The 25,837-nt window shown below is 36.1% G+C and overlaps 1 protein-coding gene across 2 annotated transcripts in view; it reads right to left on the reverse strand.

Annotated features, from left to right (window-relative positions):
- Positions 1 to 4,320: 4,320 nt before the first annotated feature.
- Positions 4,321 to 25,837, reverse strand: part of CDH6 (cadherin 6) — a 180,583-nt gene continuing 159,066 nt past the window's right edge. For both annotated transcript variants that reach the window (XM_069100761.1, XM_069100762.1), the window contains exons 10-12: positions 24,322 to 24,439; positions 23,985 to 24,236; positions 4,321 to 11,119 (exon numbers count right to left, since the gene is read on the reverse strand). In XM_069100761.1, coding sequence (XP_068956862.1) covers positions 10,629 to 11,119; positions 23,985 to 24,236; positions 24,322 to 24,439 — 861 coding nt within the window. In that variant the 3' untranslated portion in view covers positions 4,321 to 10,628. The remainder of the gene's footprint in view (positions 11,120 to 23,984; positions 24,237 to 24,321; positions 24,440 to 25,837) is intronic.

The raw sequence follows: 25,837 nt of genomic DNA on the forward strand, positions 1-25,837 counted from the left end.
TGCATATAAAGTAGTTTGCAGACCTTAAAGTGCTATCTCAATGCCAGTTACTCTTATTAAAAGGCCAGCAAAGAGGTGCTAGGGATTCTGAGTTTGGGGGAATGGGAAATATGAACAAATTAACGGCCACAGAGAGATCAAACCCTGCAGGCCCTATTCTGCTCTCTTCCTCTACTGATAATAAATATGAAAACTAGAGATGAGTCATAGGGTGAAGTAGGAAGCCTAATTAATACCTCGCCAGTCTAGTTGTGAGCATCTCTGCCCAGCTTGAGCCCTACTTTATTATTGGAACTTTCATGATTTTCCAGTTAATTTTGACTATTATTCTCTTAAATAATTTGTAGCTATTACTTTAAGGTTTACTGCATTCTTAAGTGTAGCTTTATTATATCTGGAGGGTCAAAAGCTTTTGAGAGAAAAAATTGTTTAATGTGCAGAATATTTTCTTTAAGAATAAATCTGTTACATAAAATGTCATCAGTATATTAGGACCTATCTTAGTGAGGAGAAACCACTTGAAGCTGCAGTCTTGGCAGCCTTCAAGACAACATAGCTTTCATTTCCCCATAAGTACATTCTACTTCACACACACAGGTCACGTTTGGCTAATGTTCGTAAAAGATTTTACTGTCAGCTAACTCAAAGCTAAATAGAAGGGGGGATTGAGCCTCATTTGCCATTAACTGACAAGGAGACACAGCTGCTTCTGTTATCGTCCAAGGTAAAGCCCTAGACGGCAAGATCATCCTCTACCAGTGCTCAGCACCTGGGAAGTGGAGTCCTCTTTCTTTAGGATGCAGCTCAGGCATCATCTTCTGAATGAAGCGTTTCCTGTTCCCCAGCTGCTAGGGCATCCCTCCCAAAGTGCCCTGTATTAAACTGCTCTGTGTGTGTATGCACACATATGTATTAATTGACCATAGTTTTAGTTTTATATATATATATATATGTATATATATATATATATATATAATTGTCATCTCTTCCATTAGAATACAAATTCTACAAGTAGGGATTTTAAAATTTATTGTTTTTGCATTCCCAGGACATAGCACAGTGCCTGGTTCAGAGTAGGCACTTTAATACTTGTCAGTTGATTGACATAGCCACTTTATAAATGTTTGTGGAATTGAATTTTTTGCTCAGTGTTGCAGTTCTCAGCTAAAGATGTGTTGAGACAAAATGAGTTTCAAAATCAAGTATATATTCCAAAATTTATTTAATCATTCATTCATTCTTTCATGAATTTTATCAAGGGCAGTGTGTGTGTTTGTGTGTGTTGTTTGCACATATGAGCCTCATGCATTCACACTGTTCTAGGCTTTGGGAGCAATGTAAATTATAATTCATAATCTCACATGATAAGTACATTCAAGAGTTGTAAAACAAAGTTCTGTGGAAGAACTAAGAGTAAAGGTCATCCCAGAAGTGTCTGAGGTAGAGGGTAGGGAGAATGAAATCAGGGAAGACATAAGAGAGGAAGTAACAGTTGAATTGAACTTTAAAGGATGGGGATTCAACCAGTAAAAAAGGAAGAGGGAGGGCATTTCAGGCATTAGAAATAGCTTGAACAGAGGAATGAGAGCAGATTTTATTTTGGTGTTATGTTTGTTGGAGGGTGGTTTGATGTGCATAAGAGTAAAAGAAGCTTGCAGAGGTGCCACATTTCACAGAACTTTGAATGCCAGGCAGAGGAATTTGGACTATTGATTAGCTGCCCGAGATTCTTTAGCATAATAATGACATGACCAGATTTATGTACAAGAAAAACTATTCTAGAAGTTATATAAAGGATTGATTAGGTGGAGAGGTTCTTAACCTGGCATCCATTACTTTATTTTACAAAATATTTTGACCCTCAATTTAAATATAATTGGTTTCCTTTGTAATCCTATGTATTTTTTTTATTTATTTAAAGACATTATTCTGAGAAGAGATTCATAGCCTTCACTAAGCTGCTGTAAGGGGCCATGACAGATAAAGGCTAAAAGCTCCTGGACTTAAGGAGGGAAAGAGTGGAGGTAAAAAGGCATGTTAAAAAATTAGTAGAAGAGGCCAGGCAGGTGATAAGGAGGAAGAATTTATACTAGGGTAGTGGCAGTGGGAAGACAGCAATGGATGGATTTAGGAGATCTTTTAGAGAGAAAACTGATAGGATTAGTTACTGATTGCACAGGAATTGAGAGATAGGAACAGTCCCAGATAAACCCAATATGGGAGACAAGGTGAGGGCTAGTGTCACAATCAATAAATGAAATGAGGAGTGGGTTTTGGGGAAAGTAAAGGTTTCAGTTTGTACATGTTTATTTTGAGGTGCTAGTGCGGAACCTATTTGGAAAAGAATATCCTCCTGTAGACAAATGGAGACCTGGGTTCTGAATCTTAGAAGGGAGGTAGAACTGTAAATAAAGATTTGGAAGTTGTCTGCATAGACATGGTAATGGAACTCATGGGAATGAATACAAAAGGAGAGCAATGCAAATGGATATTCTAGAGAGAACCAGGAGACAATTCTGAACATTTCTGAAAAAGGCATTCCTATTTGTGTAATATTTAGGTTAGAGAATACTGAGGACAGGGCAGGAGACCTAGAAAATTGTTATTAGATTTATAGCTAGAATGGATCTTTGGCAATATTTATTCTGACTACCCCTCATTTTTTTGGATGAGGAAACTGAGGTTTGGAAAGTTTAAAAAACGTATTCAAGTCACAGGGATGGTAAGCAGGTTCAATCAAGTTCAGTACCTTTGACTTAAAACCAATTCTCTTTCCATTATCATTATGTTCTAATAAAATTGGTACATGGTATGAAATTCCTAATACAGTCAATCTATGGGTATTAATGAGAAATTAAAATTAAAAGGACTATTCTGTAAACTAGCTACAATATAGTGGATTCACAATGTCCTGTCTTGAATGAGAAATATTTAGCCCTCAATTAAAATGGTTTTGAAATCTGAAATTATTTGTTGTATAAAGGAATTAACTCTTTGCATAGTAGGCACTTAATAAATGTTTATTGACTGACTGATTCATTAATGGGGTAACCTGATCTTTTCAATTTAAATAATAGCATCTTGGGAATGCCCCCAAGGGGAGGGTATTATTTCTACATACTAATGTTGAGTGTATTTAATAAATCCTTGGATAGGGACTGGAGAAGTGAAAGGGGCACAATCTTTGTATTGGAAATTTTGCTCTTTAGACACTAATAGGGAATAGGGACTGGACCTATGTGTCCCTTGAAACAGAGAATTCTGGAATGAGGAAACTTCTCTTCCAAAGGAGACTAGCACCTTTCTAAAATTAACCATTTTAGATAGTTGCTTAGAATACTGAGGCATTTAGTGACTTATCCTGGGTCATATAGCCAGTATAGATCAGAGGCAGGTATTCTGGTCTTCAAGGTCAAGTCTCCATCCATTATACTATGCTACCTCTCTTAGACAATTATCCTGGTAGGAAATTAACATGAGTGTGCTAGCAGTGAAATGAACTTAACTGGTTTTAAAGACTATTAGGGTTGGAATCAAACTGTCAGTATAATAATGGTGTCATTGGGAATTTTCACCAAAAGAGCATCAGATACAGAACTGCTACTGGTTGCCCAAATACTGTTTTGTGGCAGCACCTCTATTCCACATGGAATTACTTACAAGTCAGGTTTGAAAAACTGTGGCTGCTCATGAGATGGGAAAAAAACAAACTATGACATCTGTAGTAACGTGAAGTAAAAAATATGCACAGTGGTATCATTTTGGGTATGACAAACACATCATAGTGAGTTATACTAGAATCATAAAGTTATAGACCTGGAAGAGGTTTTAAAAACTTCTATGATTTTGCTTTTGCCCTGGATTTAATCTGGAGTCTTGATGTTCATATGTAATTAATTCTCTGGGTATAATTGTGGGGAGGTGAGTAGTAAACTGAAAACTGGGAGGAGGTGGCGATAAAAAACATGGTAATCATCTCTTTTAAAATATATACATATCAGCAATTAGAATTCATGGAGAAACTTTTTTTCTCTCCCTTAATGCAGCAATTCAATAAGTAATAGCACAACTTTCCAAGTCTAGGCAGCAAATAAGTCTCCACAGCAATGGTGATTCAAGCCACAAACCACTGGGAAACACTATCAAGCTTTGGCCTTAAGTATCTGCATGCTTTAAGTCTCAGTCAAAGCTCTGACAATGTGTCTGAGAGCTCAAAGCAGCAGATCCAGAAAGGTCAGATTTGAGTTGGTCTTTTAAAACATAATTTTAGCTCTGTAAATATAAACTATGGTGTGAGAGAATTGGAGGAAAAAAAACAAGTTAGAAAAAAAAACAATTTATTAAGTAATATCATATAAATAACTTGTTACAAAAATTGATTTGCAAAAAGGCAAATTCACTCTTTGTGAGAAATCACTTTTTAAATTGCATTCTTTTCAAATCCATAAGTCTAACAAAACGAAAAAGCCATTTCGGTGAACAAGACATAGGGGCAGGAGGGAGTACATATTGCCCATCTGACCATAATGAAAGGGTCAGTCACACTGAGATGAAAAGTAATCATTCCAGCACTATTTTCGTACAGAGGACCTTCCAAATGTGTACTATTAAAATATGAAAATCTTAACTGTAAATGGTTCCTAGTGCCAAACAGTGATTGTTCCATCAGACTTTCTCTGCTGAACAAGGCAATGATATTGAGTAAATGCATGATCAGATAAATCTTCAAGGGTGGCATCAATTTCAATTTATACTTGGGAGTATTTTTTTAATTAAAAAAGATCAATACCCCCAACATTTATTTTAAAGGTTTTAAATAACAAATCACGCTAGGACTCTGCAGCCAGATTGACTTATCTTGGTACCAGTTAAATTGCATGGAGCATTTATTGTAAGGCCTTTTCTTTTGCAGTTTAACTTCCAGAACACTGAAAATAATCACAAGAAATCCCATCCTTTTGAAGAGTTCCTCTTTCTTTTTTTTCCCCTCTAAGAGCAAAGCACTTCTACATTGACCATCTTGCTGTATTCACCCGAATGCCTAATAAGTCTATACATTTTTCTCTTTAATCAACACTAAACTAATAGATCATAGAAAACTAAAAGCTATAGAAAGTGTCTCCAGACATATTTACATAAATAGTGCAGTCTCAGAGGAAAGACTAAGATCCCATTAGAGTGGAATGCTCTCTCCACAATGCTGGACCCATGCCTCATTTGTCAAATTAACCCCATTTGAGGGGAAATTTGAGTTTGTAGCCCATGAGTTTAAAAAAAAAAGTGTAGTTAAACAACTTGTAAAAGCTCTTTTGAAATTAATCTAATAGCCCAATGACTCTTCTGCTAAGCGCCACAGTCCTGGCTGAAATACAGCGGGTAATAGCATTTGTTTCCATCTGACCTCCTTTTGGTGCTTTCATCTGGCACCGTCAGGCTAGCGTTTTCCCCAAATTAAAACATGAAAATGCATCGTAAATAAGGTATTACAAAATGGTGAACAGATTAAAGATTGTCTCGGCAATGCTTAAATTAAATTGACAGTGCAGAGACCATAAACTAGTAGCTTTAAAAATGAGATATTTCTTTATTAACTTTTAAGAAGTGTGAGAGTCCATGTATTGCCTTTCTATGAGTGTTCCCTCCCGAATTAAATACAATCTGGTTCCCATGTTTTTAGGAGAGAATCATCCCTTTAGAAAATTATCCTATAAATAAACTGGAGGGAGATTAAAGATATTGTAGTTTTAACACTCACTGAACTCCTGAGTATGTAGGCCCATCACTCCATGCCTCTGAAAGGACAGCTCCTTATATGCTAAGAAATAATTCATATACCAGTCAAGATCCAAATAACATCTGTTAATCTTCTTGGCTTCATTATTTGATAAAGAAACCCAGATTGGAGCGTTAATTTAAACACAATGGGTTGCTAAGATTCTGGACCACCTGCCACTAGGTCACAATTTTAGATAAGATTTCATTTAGACAGAACTACATAAAATGAAATTGCATGAAAACTGACAACTTTCCTAGGGAACACTTCCCAGCTTGGGGAGAGGAGCAGTCTCAGTTTGTTGGGACTTTACACAGAATTTAGGACCCCCCACTTCTCATAAAATGAGGGCCCAGGGCAGCAGCTCAGCATCGCTTTCTGTCACACAGTTTCTGTCTCTGGGGGAAATAGAAAAAACTGAGATAGAAACATGTCCCATTTTAAATTGCAAATTGCCTTCAGCAACAACCACAGGGCCACCCATAACTGTGCTCTCCTAGTTCTTGCAACTCCTCTTGTTTATGAGCCTCAAATACGTAGAAACCAGTATTGCTTGACTTAAATTGCCCATGTTATTTTCTCTCCTCTCTGAATTCTCTGCAAACCTTTTTGAGAGACAAGTCCTTAAAGGAAGCTAGCTGATTGGTGTGACTGGCTAGTTTTTGCCCAGCACCTGGAAAAATGAAGTCAGTTTGGATCTGGGAACCTCCCTGAGATTTCCCCTTCTACATCTACTCAGAGAAAGATGACAAAATAAATATTCTATTAACATAGTGATTAAAGCTTCCTTTCCCTATGATTCTCACCAATACAGCTTCCTTTCCCACCACTCATTGTTGCATTTCCCATGTCTTAGTTTTTACTGATTGATTTTGTGATTTTTTCATTGTTGTTTTGGCAAGCAGTTTCCACAACTAGCTCTAAAGTTACAGTAAAATTCTTTTATCTTTCTCCCTCTCAATCTTCAATTTATATTAGTAGTGGTGAATGACTTCTTAATATAAATGTGGATAAGCCCCATTAATATCCTTGAAATGACCCCTAAACCCATTTAAAAAATAAGGATAATATGTTCACACAACAATTTTTAGTATCTCAGTGAAAAATAAAAAGGGTGTAACACTGTTAAAACTTTTCTTCTCCTTCTTCCTGCTCTTTCCTCTTCCTCCACACCACCATCCGATACCAGATGAGGTGCAATGAAAAACTCAGCTGAAATCCTATTTTTTAATAGCTAGCTGGCACTTTCAACTAGGTTTCTAGCACTTTCTTTTTTAATTGCACACTGAATGGTGCTTTAATTGAGATCATGGTGGGAGAGAAGTAGCAGTAGTAGAATAGAGGAATAAAAATTTGCCTCTTGTTAATTGTTCAAGTTATGTCATTTACTGGAAAAACAGCATTCAGATGAATAGTACCTCAAAGTAAATCATACAGATCCTTTCTTACATGATCTAATTCCTTGGGGATTCAGTTGATCAGGTTTTGTGGTAACAAATGAAGTATTCATTTAAATATTTAAACAAAAAACATGATTAGTCTATTCTGGATAAAATGTGGCATTTCATGGGCTGCAATAAAAGACTTGTCAATCAAACCTTGAATTTAATTCTAATGAACAATTCACTCTTCTTAGGAGAATACATGATGACTGCAAGTCGGCCATACCTAAACAAGAAGTCTTCCAACTGGAAAAGAGCCAATTAGTGTCAAGTACTCAAGAGGAAGACCCCTCTGTGTAGCAGTGTTCCATTTGGCTAAATGTCTTTCTTCCCATCTTCAAATTGTTGTATGACCTGAAGCAGAAGGAATGATGGCCCTCTTATTTTTATACTGAATACTGCAATTAAGGTACTATTATATTTCTATAAATGCCTAATTCTTTTAAATTAACTTTGCTGTTATCTTTTTCAGTAATATCCTGTGGCTATGATATACATAGGTTAATTACAGTGAAATCTAGCATTTTTATGAAGAGCTTAGAAAGAAAACCCAATAAATGGGAATATCTACTTGTGAAATGCCACTTGCTGGGTGTAGAGTGTTTATAAAATGAGTATCATTCAAGAAATAACAAGAAGGCAGTGCAGTGCAATGGGAAGGATCAAGAGATTAACCTGGGTTGAAGAGCCCAGTTTTGTCAGTTACTAATTGACTTTAAACAAATCATTTACCCTCTTATACAATTTCTAAATCTATAAAATTCTTCATTCATTTCCATTAAGCTAGTTATAAGAAGGCTAAATCCCAACTCTGCCACTTACTGCCTGTATGACTTTAGCTAAGTAATTTCACTTCTCTGGACCTCAGATTTCTCATCTGTAAAATGAGAGTATTGGATCAGATGACTTCCAAGGTCCCTTGTGGATCAAAATCTAAGATTCTATGACTTTGAGGTCCTTTAAAAACATTTTGTTCTATTTGATTATCTAATAAAAATACATTTCCATATTTTTTTAGTTATAATTAATTTTTGCTCCTGAATCTACTAAATGGTATATCTCTTTATTAACTTAAAATATTTTTATTTTTGTGAAAGAATAAAAATTGCAATATTCTAATACTCAAATTACAATCAGAATATCTATAGTAAATTAATGTTAACAGAAAATAAATCCCTAAGACAAACCGGCATATTAAACATATCTATAAGTTTCTGTCTTATATATAAACAAATTATATTTTAAAGATTTAAGTTTATAAACAAAGATTGTAAAGTTACAGTACCTTGGACATTCCTTATCATTGCACATGATAGGGTTTTTTAAATGAAAAGGTCATGATGATGGTATCATGAAATTAGTGGAATTTGCTAAAAAAAAAAAAAAGACTTGTTCATAAATTAGCTCCTCCAAATAACCCACTACATGACAGTAAAAGTGCAATAATAGGAATGATGGTTTCAACTATTCTTACATTACTCCTTTGTCATGATGCAGAACTATGATTTTAGTATTAATTTTCAAGGCAGGAATGACAGAATTGCCATGGGAACAAAGGTAAAATCAATTTGAAGAAATACATTAAAAAAAAAGTTGACTATTATTTTAATTAATACCTTGAACAACCTCAAGGTTAGCTCACTCAAGGAATCTAAGATTTTCATTTGTTTGTCTTTTGTGAGCATTTTAATGGTACGTTTCCATTTTTATCATTAAGTACTACCAGTCCAATTTTATTCATATATAGCTATATCTATTAGATCTATTTAAGTAAATTTATAGAAATCCAAGTAAATCAACAAAATTCAATTGCAAATTTGGTTCTCACCTCACCACCAACAGCATGATTTGAACTATTCAATAAAATATCACTAAATTCACGCTAATCAAGAAAAATTTAGTTCAATTTTGTGAAAAGGCTAAAATACTAGGTTTAAAAAATATAGGAAGTATTTTATTACTTTCATAAACATGCAGTAAAACTGCTGACAAGTACAGGAGAGAACTATCTCTGACAATTTTTATGGGCTTTAACAAGTAGTATAATTTGTAATTAGCTAATTTATTGTTTAGAATCTAAATAATCTAAACTTTTTAGATAATTTCAAGTGATTTAAATCAGGTTGTTGGTCTACAGTTTAATAAAATTAAATATTTCCTTCTTTAACACTATTGATGGGCTGTCAAACCTTTGATTTCCCTCATAACAGGTCTCCCTTCCCCCCACATAATGTCCTCTCACACTCTTATTCTGTTGCCTCACAGAGGAAGTAATCTTCAGTTTTCAAATGCTATGTAAGCAAGGGTCAAGTTGGAAAGGCTCCCAGGATGGGACTGGTAAAGGACTGTTCTTCATTAATTAGCCTATCTCAGTTTATAGAGGCTCATCACCAAAAGGCTGGTAAACGTTTGGCTGTAGTAACTTAAGAAGAGGGTCTGCTAAGGCTTGGAGGAGTTGTGTGACCTGCATTGGTGGAGGAATATCCATAGAGATGAAAGCTCAAATTCTTGAAATATTGAAGCATAATATAATGCAAGGGTAAAACATCAGCATGCCTATATGTGATCATAAATCCTGAATTAGTAAAGAGAATTAATCAAATTTTAAACTACCACTTTGTGATTAAGACTCATAGAATTGGTGCATGGTAATCACTTAATAAATGCTTATTGACTTGAAGTTTATCATAAAACTATGATAAATTGGCTTTGAAATTTTATACCCTTAATTGGGCTGGCCCATCATATTATATCCAAAGAGTGCACCCAATGATAGATTGATCTGTGGAATTTGTACCTTTGATTATTAACTCATGTCATGCTTTCAGAAGAGTACCTGATACTGAAAAAAAAAAATACTCAAAGAACAGGAGACAATGGCTAACTGGTATTTCTCAATTACCTGTAAAATTACTGTATATGTGATTTTTTCATCTCTTTGTCAGCCAATACTAGTTTCATAGTTATTCCTCCCCCATTACTTTTACTATAATATTGTATTTAGGTTAAATTGCAATTCCTTATCACATCAGTATGTGTAATGTACAGTTAGAACAGTCATCTGAGTTGAATCGATGAAAGCTAGTCAAAAGAACAGGTGAGTGGAACGAACAACATTCTCAAATATACACTGAGAGAACAAGTAAAAATATTGCTCCCTGTCCTCTCTACTACCACTGTGCCTGAAAGACTGGGTTGGTAAACTGGATGCACTAAAAAATAAAACTTTGCCTCTTGGAAACTCATAAAAGTTTACTAGAAAAAGTCTCTAACATTTGATCCACACAGACTGCAGTCATTAACATTTGGAATTGGTAGAATAGAGGACCCTTCACAGAGCTGTGGATAAATATAAAGAAATAGCCACTTCACATATCTCAATGCTGTATTGGAAAATGAAAAAAGGCAACATATTAAGAGTCTTTGTCACTGTCTGTGCCACCATACATGTCTGCCAGCTTCTTAAACCGTGGCCCCCAGTCACTCAAGTAATCATAGTCTTGATCTCCATCTGTAGTGACAGACTCCAAGGAGCTCAGGGACTCTGCCACAGAGCCATTGCCTTCATATGCATAGGTAGCTAAGGAGTCATATGGAGGGGCAGTAGGATCTGTATCATTTTCCTTTAACCTTTGGTTAATGAAATCTCTGACATCAGTGTTATCGCGTACTGTTGGAGTCCGTCGAGGGAGAAAAAGTGCCTCTGGCACAATATCTCTCCGTAATTTATTGTCTTCTATGGCTTCAGGATTTCTTAGTGTGCCAATATCAAAGGCCTGAGTGTCTTCCTCTCCACCACCTTCATCATTGTAACTGACAATGTTGTCTCTGATGTCCTCTTTGGAAATGATCAAAGGTTCCTTCTTCCTCTGCCGCCTCAGAGCTGCAAAAAGTACCACCGTCACTAGAAACAGAAATAAAACAGAAAGGGAAGGAAAAGTTAATTTGCCACCCAATTAACGTCAGGGAAGAAATACTTTGCTCAAACAGCCAAGTTTTAAAAGTTGTCTGGAAAACTGCAAACTCAACTTTCACGTTTTGAGAATGTTCCTCAGCTCTTTGTGATTGAATTAGGAACCAAGCAGGGATAAGAATTTGAAAGAAGCAAGACTGCAATCTAAGGGAAGGTGGGACACAGTCATCTTTTTGTCAGTTGTGCCTTTTTTTGCCTTTCTGAAATGGCAAGCCAGTCTCAAGGTAAAAAATAAAGTAGCAAAAGGACTGTAATAAGAGTGCAAATTATGCTGAACACCTAAAATGCTATGAACCTGGTTATGAGGACAAGGCTAGCACCTTTTGGAATGTGAGGAAATGTCTGCATATCCATATCCAAAATAACTTTGGCAGTAGGATTTCTTCCTCCCCACCCCCAAAATAGTATCAAATCAGTCTGAAGTCCAAAGAAGGCTAGTGAAAATGTGTTTGTGTGTGCTTGACTGCTGTACACGAAAACCTGCCCAATTGTAGATAATAGCTAAAGATTCAGGATTTCAAAAGCAATCACAGTTGTCAACATTTTTGGAATGATGGCTGAGAGTGATACACATTTTAAGCTACTTTGGATTTCAGCTAACAGGCCTAAGTGGGGACATCTTCTGTTACTGAAAGTCACTGATGTTCATTCAGTTCTCAGTGTTGCATACTTCACAGAAGGCTTCACTCTTTAATTTGTGTCATTGAGAATTCAATGTATTTGAACAATTCAGTTCATACTGATCATTTGTGTAAAAGTCCACCCATCTGTAAATGACTAGTTTCTGCACATAATCTGCAACTGATATTCTCAGAAACACTGAAAATCCTAGTTTTCAATCCTGACTTTCAGTTACTACCCCCATGATCAATTATTTAACCTGTTGGGCCCTCAGTCTATTCATACTTAAACCACAGGGGCTGGATGGAATATGTTCTCAACATAATACGGTCCTACGATATACATAAGGCAGCTAGCTGGGTGGTGCTGATAGAGAGCACCAAGCCTGGAGTGAGCAATATTCATCTTCCCAAGTTCAAATATGGCCACAGACACTTAGCAGCTATGTAACCCTGGGAAAGTCACTTAACTGTGTTTGCCTCAATGTTCTCATCTGTAAAATGAGCTGCAGAAGAAAATTGCAAACCACTCCAGTATCTCTGCCAAGAAAACTCCAAATAGGTTTGATAAGAGCGGGACACAAATGAAAAATGACTGAATGACAACAAAATGATACACATAGTTGAAGAAAAACTACATTACAATGAGTAAATAATATATATTCAGAGCTATAACTAAAAATTTTAGCATATGGGCCAAATTCAGTTGAGTGTGTGTATGTGTATGGGGGTGGGGTTTGTTTCTAATGTGCAGTTTCTCTTATGCACATTTGAGGTAATCTAGAGACAGAGGTTGTAGAGGTTAAAGTTACTGAGGAAGTAGGAAATCAGGGTATTTGAGCAAGATATTGGATATGCTGAGGCAGAGGGAGAATGAACTGGGTCTGTAGATGACAGCAAAAAGGATCTGGATGGATGGAGTGAACTTGAAAAACACTCACCTATCTTCTTGCCTCACTTCCACATCTCCCTTTCCCCTCAGTTCCACAATTCCTTTCTTTCTCTCCTCTGACCTAATTCCATGCTTCTCTTTGCTAATATAGATGCAGAATTGTTCCTTCCCTTTTAATGACTCTTACAATGGCATCACATACTGCCTTCAGCTGTTGTTGATTTTGTAGCAGAGGGGGTGGGTTGCTATGAGAGAATTTGAATCTCTTTCCCAGGAGATCTTTAAAGGTAAACGAAACCTACCTGAATAGATGGTCTAAATTGAGTCTTGCTTTGAGACAACAAAATATGTAATAAATTCTATACTCACCTGTGATTCTCCCTTCCCCTAAAATATCAATTAGGTTACTTTTTGCATTATAGGTGACAAAGTTGACAACAGAACTTCTTTGGCAGGGGGCAGAGGGAGGAAAGGGTGGCAGGGGAGGCAAGGTTCAAGATTCACCTTCCCTGACACTGTTTTCTGGTAGCCTCTTGTATTTCTGTAACTTTATGGTCACCCAAGGGCTCTAAAAGCCCACTTGCATGGAGTCAGAGTCCTTCAGACTTTATGGATATCCCTAAAAATTGCCACATCCTGCTGACCAAACTTATTTCCATATGGAGATGAGAGAGGCCAGGTCATATTTACTCAAGCTAGTGCTGGAGTGGCATTTCTATGGTATGGCTAAATAAATCTCCTTTTGTTCACTGCTGAATGGCCTGCAAGTGCCTCCTTTTGCTCCAATGTTGAACCAGAATGTTCTGGTTCAGTACTGACCTGAGTCAAACCTACTCCTCACAACAAACATCCCAAAGATTTATCATTTGACATTTTTCAGTGAAGCATCAGAGTAAGACTCTAACAGGGCAACTCAGTGATGAACTATGTAGAATTTACTCCAGAGTCAGAGGCCTTGGGTTCAAATCCTGCCTCTGATACTATCTTTTGTAACCTGTGTAATCACAACCTCTCTGGGCTTCAGTTTTCTCCTTAGCAAAATAAAGGGGTTAGACCAGAAGACCTCTGAAACACTGTCTAGGTCTAGATGTGGAATCCCATGATCATACTGTCTGAGGACCAGCTGAATTAAGTTTAAGGAAGCTTATAACTAATTTAGTTGCATGAGGAAATTAGGAAATTTCTAGAAAGGTTGTGATCTGAACTTGTGGAGAAAGTATCCTCATCAACAAATTCACAGATCAGTGATGAACTGAAATAAATATTCCTTCTGACAAACATATCATCATTTCCTATTATTCACTGACATGATGTGTATATTTGTGTTGGGAGGAGTTATAAGATCATAGACTGAATTTTGAAAGAGAAATCAGAGGTCCTTTAGTCTGGGTTCAAATCCCATCTCTGACATTTACTATATTTGTTACCCTGGGCAAGTCACTTCACCTCTATGTCAAATCCCCTCATTTTATAGCTGAGTAAAAAAAAAAAATCTCAAGGCCCTGAAAATGAAGTGATTTGCCCCAGGTCACACAAATGGTGTCAGCAGTAGGCTTTGAACCTAGGTTCCCTGACTCAAACTAATTTGGAGTCAGCGGGTACCTTTGAGATAATTTAGTTCAATCTTATAATTTTTCCTCCAGATGAACACTGCATGCTGGTGTTACTTATCTGATAGCTGGAGAGAAATATCTACCTGTTCATTCACTCTCTGATATTCGAGCTTGGAATCAATGGTATGTATTTTTTTTTTGGAGGGGGGAAGGCTGGGGAATTGGGGTTAAGTGACTTGCCCAAGGTCACACGGCTAGTAAGTGTTAAGTGTCTGAGGTCGGATTTGAACTCAGGTTCTCCTGACTCCAGGGCCAGTGCTTTATTTACTGTACCACCTAGCCACCCCCAATGGTATGTACTGGTTGACTTTGGATAGGGTTATGATGTGGCATCAGAGAAATAATAGAGTCCCCTGCTCCTCTTGCTAGTACTCTCAAAAGTAACCTTATTAACACCGAGTAACTCAAAGAAAGGCTTGTTTATTGAAGTGCCTTAAGGATTTATTTTAATGAATAAATTAAGAGTTATTTTTAGTTAGCTCATCAATAGTTTGTAAGTAATGGTCCTTCTGAAGTGCTTAAGGGTGCATGAAAATTTTATTTTAAAATGATTCTTAAATATTTCTCCCATAGGCTTGTTTATACTATTAATGTAACTTATATGCTACTTAGTGCATTCACATGTGTTATCTCCATATTTCTCATGACAATCTGTGGAGTAGAGAAAGCAATTATTATTGCTATTTCACTCATGAGAAAACTGAAGCTCATTGTTTAAGTAACTAATATAATATCATAAAGGTAGACAACTGCCAGTTGGGACGCAAACCCTGGTCTTCTGACTCTTAAGTGAAGTGCTCTCTTCCTTCTACTTTGATGCCTCTACTATTATTTTAGATTTTATGCTGTTAACTAAAATCATGGAATTCTAGCTCTTAAATGGACTTAAGAGATCCTTAGGGTTTCCAGAAGAGAAGATTAACTCTGAATGATCACAAATACTGATTAGAATTGTATTTTTTTTAGCTTATCATGAAAATCCAGTAATTGAAATGGAAGTATTTATTTTGCCTATATTATTGGTATGTCTAAGGTTGTGTGACAAAGTGGATAGAGTAAAGTCCTTGGAGTCAGAAAGATATATATTCAAACATCATCACCTTTGATAGTTATAATGTCTAAGTCACTTAACCTCTCATTGCTCTACATTCCTCTCCAAGCCTAAATTATAAAGTTGTTTGTGGACAGTTTCCATCTCATAAATTACCTTACTTTGAAGTCACAGGTTGGACCAAAAAAAAATCCACAGTTTAAATGGGCCATATTTTTCCCTGTGAAGAAAGCTTCGGGTTTCTGTAATTGTCTATAAGCAACAGTACAAATTTTTTTTCACTAAAAAGAGGGCTCCCAAAGCTGAGTAGGGAAAATATTCTAGGAAAGTGCTTCAGTGATATAATATCTATTAACAGTAAAGGTTCCTCCACTTTCTGCCATTCCCTAGTGCTGTAGCAATTGGTCTTACAATCAGTTTAGTGGCAATAATGTTATTCTGAGTCCATGGACAAACGAATATCCCCAAACCTTAAGGCTAGAAGGCATTCTTAAATGTCATGTACTTAACCATCACTGTGACAGGACTTTCTCCATCATCTATTATTCCTCTTTTAAAGCAGCCTATTTTAAATTTAATATTGATAATGACAACACATTAATTTGACATTTAATATTTTGGTAAGTTGCACAAATATTATTATACTCATTTAGACTTGCATATGGTAATGTAGCTAGAGTGTTAGAGCCCAAATTGCAACCCAACTCTCCTTACTTCAAGTTCAATGCAGTTTTCCACCTCTTCTTTTAGTAAAACATCTTTTTTCATAAGGTAAGTTATATTCTCAGAGGAACACAGTTCTGATGATCTTTTCTACCTCAGTGCCTTCCTTCTACCTACCTACTACCACTGGATAGAAGTGGCCACTATGTCTTGAGCCTTGTCTTAGGTACTGGGGACAAAAAGTCTAGGATAGTTTATAACAGGTGGATGGTAGAAAGAAGACATCAAGGTAGATGGGATGAATAAAAAGAGATTTCCCTTATATAGGAGGATGTACCAGAAAAAGGAAACAGAGAGAACAGAGAAAATAAGACCAGAAACAAGGGGCCCAAAAATGAAATATAGAAGGCAATAAGTCAATAATGAAGGGAAACAGTCAATGAGATTAGTTTGCTTGGGCTAAGAGGAAATTATTTTTTCCCCTGAAGTAGAAAGAGTCACTGGCATAATTAGCATTGAGATCCTCTGAAGGACCCAGAAGAGATTGGAGGCCTAAGTTCTATTCACTTGCTAGATGTATGCCTTTGGGCACACCTTTGTGGGCTTCAGTGGCATTATCAATTCCTTAGCTGTCTGAAGAAAGAAAATTAAACCAGATGCTTTCTTGTGATCTTTTTCACTGCAAGACCTTTGATACTTTCCTATTAATGAAGTACTAATCACTTTACAATTGATTTAAATTCTATAATTTGCTTAAATTCCATGAAGTATTTGTTCATTATAACTAAAATGCTTTGCTAAAAACCAGGAATGAAAGTTAAAATATAAAATGATCCATTCAAAATTAGGGGCTTGTAATCTTTTGGGGAAAGGGGATAAAACAGCATCAAATAAGCATGATTCAGAGTAGAATGTGATAGACAAAGACAAAGAACTCAAAACAAAGTACAAGGAGGTAAGACAGTACAGGATGAGATCAAGGAATAGCCAGAAGGCTAGTTTGCACAGAGAGCATGTGAAGGGGAGGAATGCAAAGCCACACTGGGAAAGGAAACTGAAGCCCAGATGAAGGAGTCCTTAAGTGACAAGTCAAGAAGAGACATCATCAGTCCTTATGACCTAGAATAGTAGCCAGCATATGGCCTTTTTCTTTGTTAACCTTGTTAACCTATTCAGTGACCAGAACCTAATACACAGAGAATCATAATAGATGTATGCATGCTCTTTTGGGAGTCTTAAATTCTGAATCATCAGTAAAATGAAAGGATTGGGGATAAGAAATGATTAAACTCAACAACTGAGTGTTTGATAAACCTGAAAACATAAATTACTTGGGGAATGACAAGATTTGTTGGGAAAACTACAGAGCTATATCTTACATAATATACCATAATAAGCTAAAAATGCACATGTGATATGAATACTAAATGTCATATTATAAACAGATGAGAAGAGAAAGAGCTTTCACAGCTATGGTTAGGGGTAAAGTCTTAATTTAAAAAAAGGATAGAAGCAATTGCAAAAGATAAAATAGATCATTGCATTTATATAAAATAAAATAAAAACATTTGCATGAACAAAATGCAACAAGAAGTAGTAAATTGGCAAAGTAACTTGAAAAAATTCTGTGTTGCATCAAAAATCTTTGGTAGGCATCTCATATCCAAGATACACAGGGAAAATGAATCAAGTTTGTTGTTGTTAACTTGTGACTGACTCTTCATGACCCCATTTGGGTTTTTTCTTGGCAAAGATACTGGAGTGGTTTGTCATTTCCTTCTCCAGCTCACTTTACAGATAAGAAAACTCAAACAGACAGGATTAAGTGAGTAGGCCAGAGTCACATAGCTAGTAAGTTTCTTAGGCTGGATTTGAATCCAAGTCTTCCTGATTCCATGCCCAGTGCTGTATCCACTGTGCCACCTAACTGCCTACTGAAACCAAGTATGTAAGACCAAAAGGTATTCTTCCATAAGGTAGTCAAAGAATATAAATAAACAGTTCTCAAAAGAATTGAAAACTGTTAATAACCATATGAAAGACAGATTGCTTCATATCACTAATTAGATAAATATAAATCAAAACAATTCAGTTTCACCTATTCACCTAGAAAGTTGAAAAAGACAGCAAAAATGGGAATAGTCAATTTTGGGGGAGTTATAGGAAAATAGGGATTTGAAGTACTGTTTGTAGAACTCTGAATTATTCCAATTTGAAAAGTAATTTGGAATTTTGCTAAGAAAGTCACTAAAATGTCCTCATTGCTAGGCTCACTGCTAGGTCAATGTTAAAAAGAAACATCCAATATACTCAAAAACATTTATAGCAGGACTTTTTTAGGCCCATTTGACTAGCCTTAGACCTCAATGTACACGAAAGGGAGTAATCTGTAATCGAATAGGAAAGGTAGGTTGTGAATGGCTTTAAATGCCAAAGGTGGAGTCTATACAGTATGGAGACATTGGAGTTTACAGAGTAAAAGAGTGACATAGTTAGAACTGAAATTTAGGAAACACACTTTTGCAGCTGTGTGGAGAAATGATTGCAATGGGAAAGACCAATTAGAAGCCTATAGCATTAAACTGAGACAGAGATGATGAGGATACAGCGCCTGGCACATAGTAAGTATTTAGTGCATGTTTATTGACTGATTGAGCCAGATTGGTGGTTGTGCAACTGGAAAAAGGAGGTTGATTATGGAAGATATTCTTGAGGTGGAAATAAAACTTAGCAACTAATTGGATATGAGAGGTGAGAAAGAGAAAAGAGTGAAAAATGATAGGGAGGCTGTGAAACTATGTGACTGGAAGGATAGTACTATCCTTAATAGAAATAGGTAAATTTAGAAGAGGATTTTTGGAGGAGAAAATAATGATTTCTATTTTGGACTTGGTGAGTTTGAGAAACCTATGGTACACCCATTTCAAAGTCTGTTGGGAAATAGACAATTACTAGATTCAGTAAAGTAGCATTATACAAAACAAACACCAACATAAAACTATATATCTACAAAGCAATAATTAAACCCATTAGTCTATAAAAAATGGAAATAACATTCAAAATATTGATAAAATGTATGAATTTTCTGAGAGTCCCATTTACCAAGGTACATTCAAAACTTGTATAAATATAATTACAAAATGTTCCTCAAAGAAATAAAATAATTTAAATAATTAGGGAGATATTCAGTGCTCATGGATAGGCTGTGCCAACAACATTAAAAAATCATAATACTATTTAAATTATTTAACATATTTATTGATATACCAATTAAATGATGCAAGACTGAAGCTCAGTAGACAGACCAGGGTTAGATATATAAAGCTGGGAATCATCTTCGTAGAGATAATTAAACCCATGAGAACTGATTAGATTACTAAGAGAAATTAGACAGAGAAAAGAAATGAGGGCCTGAGACTGAGCCTTATTTTATGCCTGGAGTTTAGGAAGTGTGCTACATATTATAATCTAATAATGGAGACAGAGAAGGTCAGACATTAGCAGGAGAATTAAAAGAGAGTGGTGTCACAAAAAACAAGGAGGAGAGAGTACCCAGGAGAAGAGAGTGCTGAACAATGTCAAATGCTACAGAGAGGTAAAGAAGGATAAGGACTGAGAAAAAGCTATTAGATTTGGCACCTGGACGGACTACTTTGGAACTTCTTTGACTTCTTCATCATGCCATAGGTAGCTCAAGACAGGGAAAACATAATCATCCTAAAAGATCCAATAAGCCTTAGTACTCACAACCCATCACTACCTTCTGCTCCTCTGACTGGAGTGCAGAACCATGAACTGCAAAATCTGAACATGAGAAGGGGTTCAGCATAGCCATTTCACTTTCCACCTGGCTGCACTACTTTGGGAATTTTCTGATTTCTCCACCATGTCCCCATGTCAGATACCTCACACTCCTCCATTTCCCCCTCTTTTTCAGTTCCCTTTTTTGTGTTGTCTTACTCCATTAGATGGTAAGCTCTTTGAGAACAGAGGCTTTTTAAAAATTGTATTATATTCCCAACAGTGCTGGCAAATCATATTTATTAAATGTTTATTGACTAATTAAAAGATCATTTATAATTTTCAAAAGCTTCAGTTAAATGATATGGTCAGAAGAAAAACTGTAAAGATGTTTGAAATGAGCCAGAAGAGAGAAAGTTTTTCTAACAATGGGAAATGGATATAAACTGCATTTAACAGTTTAAAGAAAGTGTTCTTGGACTGGTTTTTAGGCAGAACACATAAGTTGAGAGTAACTTTTCTTAATAGGAAAAATAGCAGATATCTATGATTGCATTTTTGCCACAGTTATGTGACCAGAGGTAAACCACTTCAGCTCTCTAAGTTTCCTCTTTTGCAAAATGGGAACAATTGCACCAGGCCACCCAACATAATTTTCTTAAGGACAGCATAGACCACAAATAGCTGTAGAAATAGGAGTTATTATTGTCTGTAATGGTTTAAGTATGCTTCTCTGTGAAGGACTAAAATTCTTGCCTCTCTTCAGATATTTATTCTATGGAATCTCATACTGCTGTATTGAAAGAACAATTTCTGTTTACTCTCTTATGAGAATTAGTCTTCTTTAGAAAGTTACACAATATAAAGTAATTTATGGTAATTGTAATTTAGATGCTTAATCCAAATGATGTTTGGTTTTGGATAGAACAATATTTAGTGTTTAACGTTAGTATATTGCATTTCAAAGTTATTGATGGCTCTATTACATGTAAATTAGATGCCAAATTCTCACTTTTTTGTGGTAGAATTTTGTTGAGCTAGTAAAAAGGACAGATATTATTATTATTATTATCAATATCATTATTGGTGTTTCACACACAATAGCCTGGACAGTAATTCATAACAGATATGCTATCTCAATGTTACAGATGAGAAGGCTGAGGCTGAGAGAGGTTCTTTGGAACTTTCTCATCATAAAATATTGATATTGAACTAAATGTTTAAGGCTGCTCATAGTTCTAAGTCCTCTGATTTGTCCAAGATCACATATCTCATAAGACATAAAGCCTGATCTTCAAATTCCAAGACTAGGGTTCTTTCCTTTTAGTAAAGGAAAGTGCTATTTATCGAATTTGATTTGAGATAACTGGGCCATTAATTGGGATTTAGAAATCTCTGTTGTATACAAATTTTCACTATAGAACTGTATCTTACTTTGTGAAATAATAGATGGGCTTCCATTTTTTATAAAATGGCTCACATTTTTCCATTGATTTTCATTTTTTTTTTTTGCCTTTTGGAGGGCAATTGGGGTTAAGTAACTTGCCCAAGGTTACATGGCTAGTTTTTTTGTGTGGGTGTTAAGAGTTTGAGGCTGGAACCAAACTCGGGTCCTCCTGACTCTGGGGCCAGCGCTTTACTCACTGCACCACCTAGCTGCCCCTTCCATTGATTTTCATAAAAATTTCCAAGGTACATTCCTATAGAAAAAATAGCTTCAGTAAAAAATCTTGTTTGATACTAAAATTTCTCCTAACTAATGGCAGGTATCATGAAATCTTTCTACTGACAATGTCAGATATTAAGTATATAGCTTCTTGATTATGGAAAAGTTACCTGATTTTTGATGTCTGTTAGGTTTTCTTCCACAGACTTCCATAAAAAAGTATCGGATTTAAGATTCTGTGAAAAACCATTAAAAACAACAACCTTTTGTCTCTGTGAGGTTCTACCTAATCTTAGATTTTTACCAATTTTGAAAAGATATTTTAAAAAATCTTTCTATCATACAATTATTTTTATTGACTTACATCACTAAAGTCACTGGATTTTTTTTGCATTTTTTTTTCTTTTGTATCTTATTTATTCTCATAGCTTTAAATACCTCCTTCATACTTTAGTTGTCAAAAACTCTCGCAGTTCTAAGGTTGAGTTTTATGGTTTTTATAATAATTAGTAACACTGATCCAGACTTCCTGAATATTTTTCTTGTATTATTTTGGCATCTTTTTAGAGAAAAATACAGGTACTCATTTTATTCTTCAAATTCTTTGAAACTGTCATATGTTTTCTTTCTTTTTTTCAGGGAACTGGATTATTTAAGCATAATGCCCTACTTTATCTACTGGGAACATGAACTTTTCCAGTCCAGGCTCCATATTTCGAAGGGTGGCAAGCTTTTCTTGGTTCTTGGAAGAGCTACAGAGCTGTTACAAATTTCTAACTCAACTTTTATGGTAATTGTGACAGGTCCATTGTGAGTAAAAATGGAAGCTGGATCAACATTTGCTCTTGATTATGACAGGTATTCAATTCATTTCTCATGATTCCCAGATATATATATATATGTCTTTCTCTGCAGTAGTTTTCCCCTAGTGTATCATGCCATACAGTCATTTAATACTTGTTGGCCCATGGGATCATTCTAAGGAGTTGATCTGTATTGATTGGCTAAAAGTAGTAGTTTGTGACCAGGGACATTTCACATGGCATTTGTGGGCAGTCATTGTGGAAGTTCTCTTGATTTTGGAGAGGATCAGGAGCCACTTGAAATAAGCCTGGCTGACTTACATTAAAGATTCACAATCAAAGACTGATACAAACTATGGAAGGAATACATAATTTTGAAAGCTTCTAGAGATAGGTATTGTCAAGATTCTTAGATGGTATCATTAAATATAGAAAGAAAGGGCAGAATGAAAGGCAAGAAGAGGAAGGGGAAAGGAAAAAAAACTAAAAAAATTTCTTTTCCTTAATCTTTAAAATTGTTTTATTTACTTTTTTTTGCTCTATTTATTATCATCTACTAATTTCATCAATCTAAAAAAATTCTTGGGGAAACTGTCACAAAATTCCATCTATTTATAGAGAGAAGCAAATTTTTATAAAGTTGTTAAATACAAAGTCGTATGGAAGGGAGGTCACTATAAGTTGGGAGGTAACAAAAGCCTTTTTTAGTATAAGCTGGTGTTTGAGGAAGAGAGGACTCTGGGAGGCAGAAGAAGGAGGGAGTGAATTCTAGGAATGTGACAGCATTCATAAGGGAGAAACAAAAGGCCCTTTTAGCTGGGTCTTCAAGTGTGGGAGGGACAGTAGTGTCCAATAAGACCAGAGACATAAGTTGGGGCCAGGTTGTTCAGAGTTTTAAAAGCTAAACAGAGGCACTTACATATGTCACATGCTCTATATTCTATTGTCTGAGCCTTTGACAACCTACAGTCACTTCCATACTTCAATGTGGAGGGCTTTAGTGAAGGTCAAATTAAATATTTCATATATTTCTTTCCAATAATATATTATTTTATTCAGATAAATATAATGTAATATATGTATATAATGTAAAATATAGGTATACACATACATGATAAGATTTTATTTAGATAACTATAATGTGATATATATGTACAAACATATATATATATATATAAATAATATATTTTATTGTTTAACCAAGTTAAAAATCAACAATAGTTGCTTATATTTATATATAACGGTTTAATGGTTATGAAATACTCTGATCTTCACAAAGACCTTTTCAGGTAGATAGCTACATGTATTATGATCACCATTTTACAGATGAGAAAACTCAGGCTCATAAAGGTTTAGTGGTCAGTCAAAATTACACAGTAATAGTGGAACTGTGACTTGCACCCAGGCTGCTCTGTCTCCAAGTCCATTTCTCTTTACACCAGACCAAGGTATCTTGCTAAATCCAGAAATGAAACTGGAAGGCCTCAATCATCATTTCATACCTACTCACACACAAAAAAAAGATATTCGTGGAAGAAATATACTACTATCACACATTTCTTATCTTTAGCTCCCAAAGCCAGTCAAACAAAACTAGTTCATCATTGAGGTTCCATTACTTATAACTCCACTCACCCGTATCAGGATGTATATTTTATTGGGGTAGGTGGACAAAAGTGAATGTTTCCTAATAACTGTATGCTCTCCCTTAGCACTAGGACAGAGGGCCCACAGAGAAGCAGTTTACCTAGAAGTATAATGATGCACAAGAGGATGGCAATCAAAGCACCAGTACTCAGTCCAGTCGGATGGATAAGTGCCTCTGCATTACAGGACTGCATGTTGCCGTGATGATCGCATGCACAGACACGGATGGTCACGGTCCCCGTGCTGCTCTGAATTGGGTAGTCATTGTCAGAGATCACCACAGGCAGGAGGTAGGTGTTCATTTCATGTCTATTGTAGCCATTTTTCCGAGTCAAGATTCCTGCTGTGTTGTCTGAAACCGGAAAGCAGCATAAAATATTATTAAACGGAGTAAGGATAAGAGGACAACCTTTGGAATGTCATTGGTATTAATTTACCTTTGTTGTCATGAATAGTGAAGTTCGAACTGCCGGCAGCTTCAGGAGCCAAGGAGAAGGAAAATTGGTGCCCATTGTAAGGGTCATCCTTGTCAACAGCACTCAGGGTCTGGATAAGCTACAATTGAAATAAAGTTGCTGTATTGCTTTTCTGACTGGGATGGCATGACATCTCATTTGCACTGAACTGCTGAGATTAATGATGGGATTTAAAAGACTGATGGGGAATCTGTTGCATTCAAAGGACTGGGTGATTGGAAAATCCTTGTGTGTAAAAAAAAGCCATAAAACATTATCATTTTGATCTATCAAACTATATTATTTCACTACATGCTAGAACTGAGGCTGTTTGCCAGGCAGGGAAAAGTCTGTTCAGCAGCTTGCTTTAGCAATCAAATCTCAAGTACAAGGAAAGGAGCCTGACTAGATCCTTCCCCTCTCTCCATGTAACCCTGCTTTGCATGGTTTAGAATGATTAGGTCTGATTTTGACAAAATTTGACATAATTTTTTACACTGGTAATAAGAACTTATTTCATGAGGAATCTTATGAAATCTCACTAATTTGGATTGATGAGGGAAGGGCAGTCTGAATACTGGTCAAGCCCCTCCCACAGCTTTCAGAGATCAATGGTACAGCTCCCTAGGGGAGCTGACTAAAGCAGCTGTTCAGGGTTTATAGGAAAGGAAAGGAAATCTTTCTGGAATCTAGGAAGGACAGAGAAGAAGCAGCCTGGAAAGAGGACATAAACTGTTTAATGGAATAGGAAATATCTCAAGGCTCGCCCTGGAATGGTCAGAATCGTCTTCCATAGGAGGGATTTTGTATTTCACAAACTATCTATATTAGGACCCAGCAATTCTATCAAGGGACATTAAGATCTCTTTGGGAGTTATTGAGTCATAGCTGATGTTTATGTATGACTCTATAACTCTTCTTAAGTGGAACCCTAAAACTTGACCTCAGGACTCAGATTTCCCCTAAAAGAATAAGCTATTGGAACATGATGTTACTGAGGGTGAGTTTGGAATTCCATTCAGATTGCTTTCATTGGCAGGGACACTAAAGGGAGAATTTGGGAGGGCTGCTAATCTAGGGATCCAGAGGAAATTTTCTTGGGACTTCAAGGATCATCTATGGTACAAGAATCTCTGGCAAAAAAAATCACTATGCCTTGTACAAAAAGGGACACCTAGCTGTTTTGTCTGGACTCTCAGATGGCCTTATACATCAAGAAACTCAGAAGATTTTTCAACTAGATAGTTTAGTTTTTTCTTTTAAGGATCATTTAAGGATGACTTCCAGGTTGCCCCAGGTTCCTAATCCCTATAGGAGAACTCCATGTGCTTTGGGAGTCTTGATAAGGAATCCCTCCCTCCTTCCTTCCTTCCTTCCTTCCTTCCTTCCTTCCTTCCTTCCTTCCTTCCTTCCTTCCTTCCTTCCTTCCTTCCTTCCTCCCTTCTTGCTTCCTTCCTTCCTTCCTCCCTTCTTCCTTCCTTCCTCCCTTCTTCCTTCC

The sequence above is a fragment of the Petaurus breviceps genome, unplaced genomic scaffold (genome assembly GCF_028583685.1).
Source record: "Petaurus breviceps papuanus isolate PSGF00001 unplaced genomic scaffold, PetGlider_PUasm1.0 42, whole genome shotgun sequence".
In the NCBI taxonomy this organism is placed as follows: domain Eukaryota; kingdom Metazoa; phylum Chordata; class Mammalia; order Diprotodontia; family Petauridae; genus Petaurus; species Petaurus breviceps.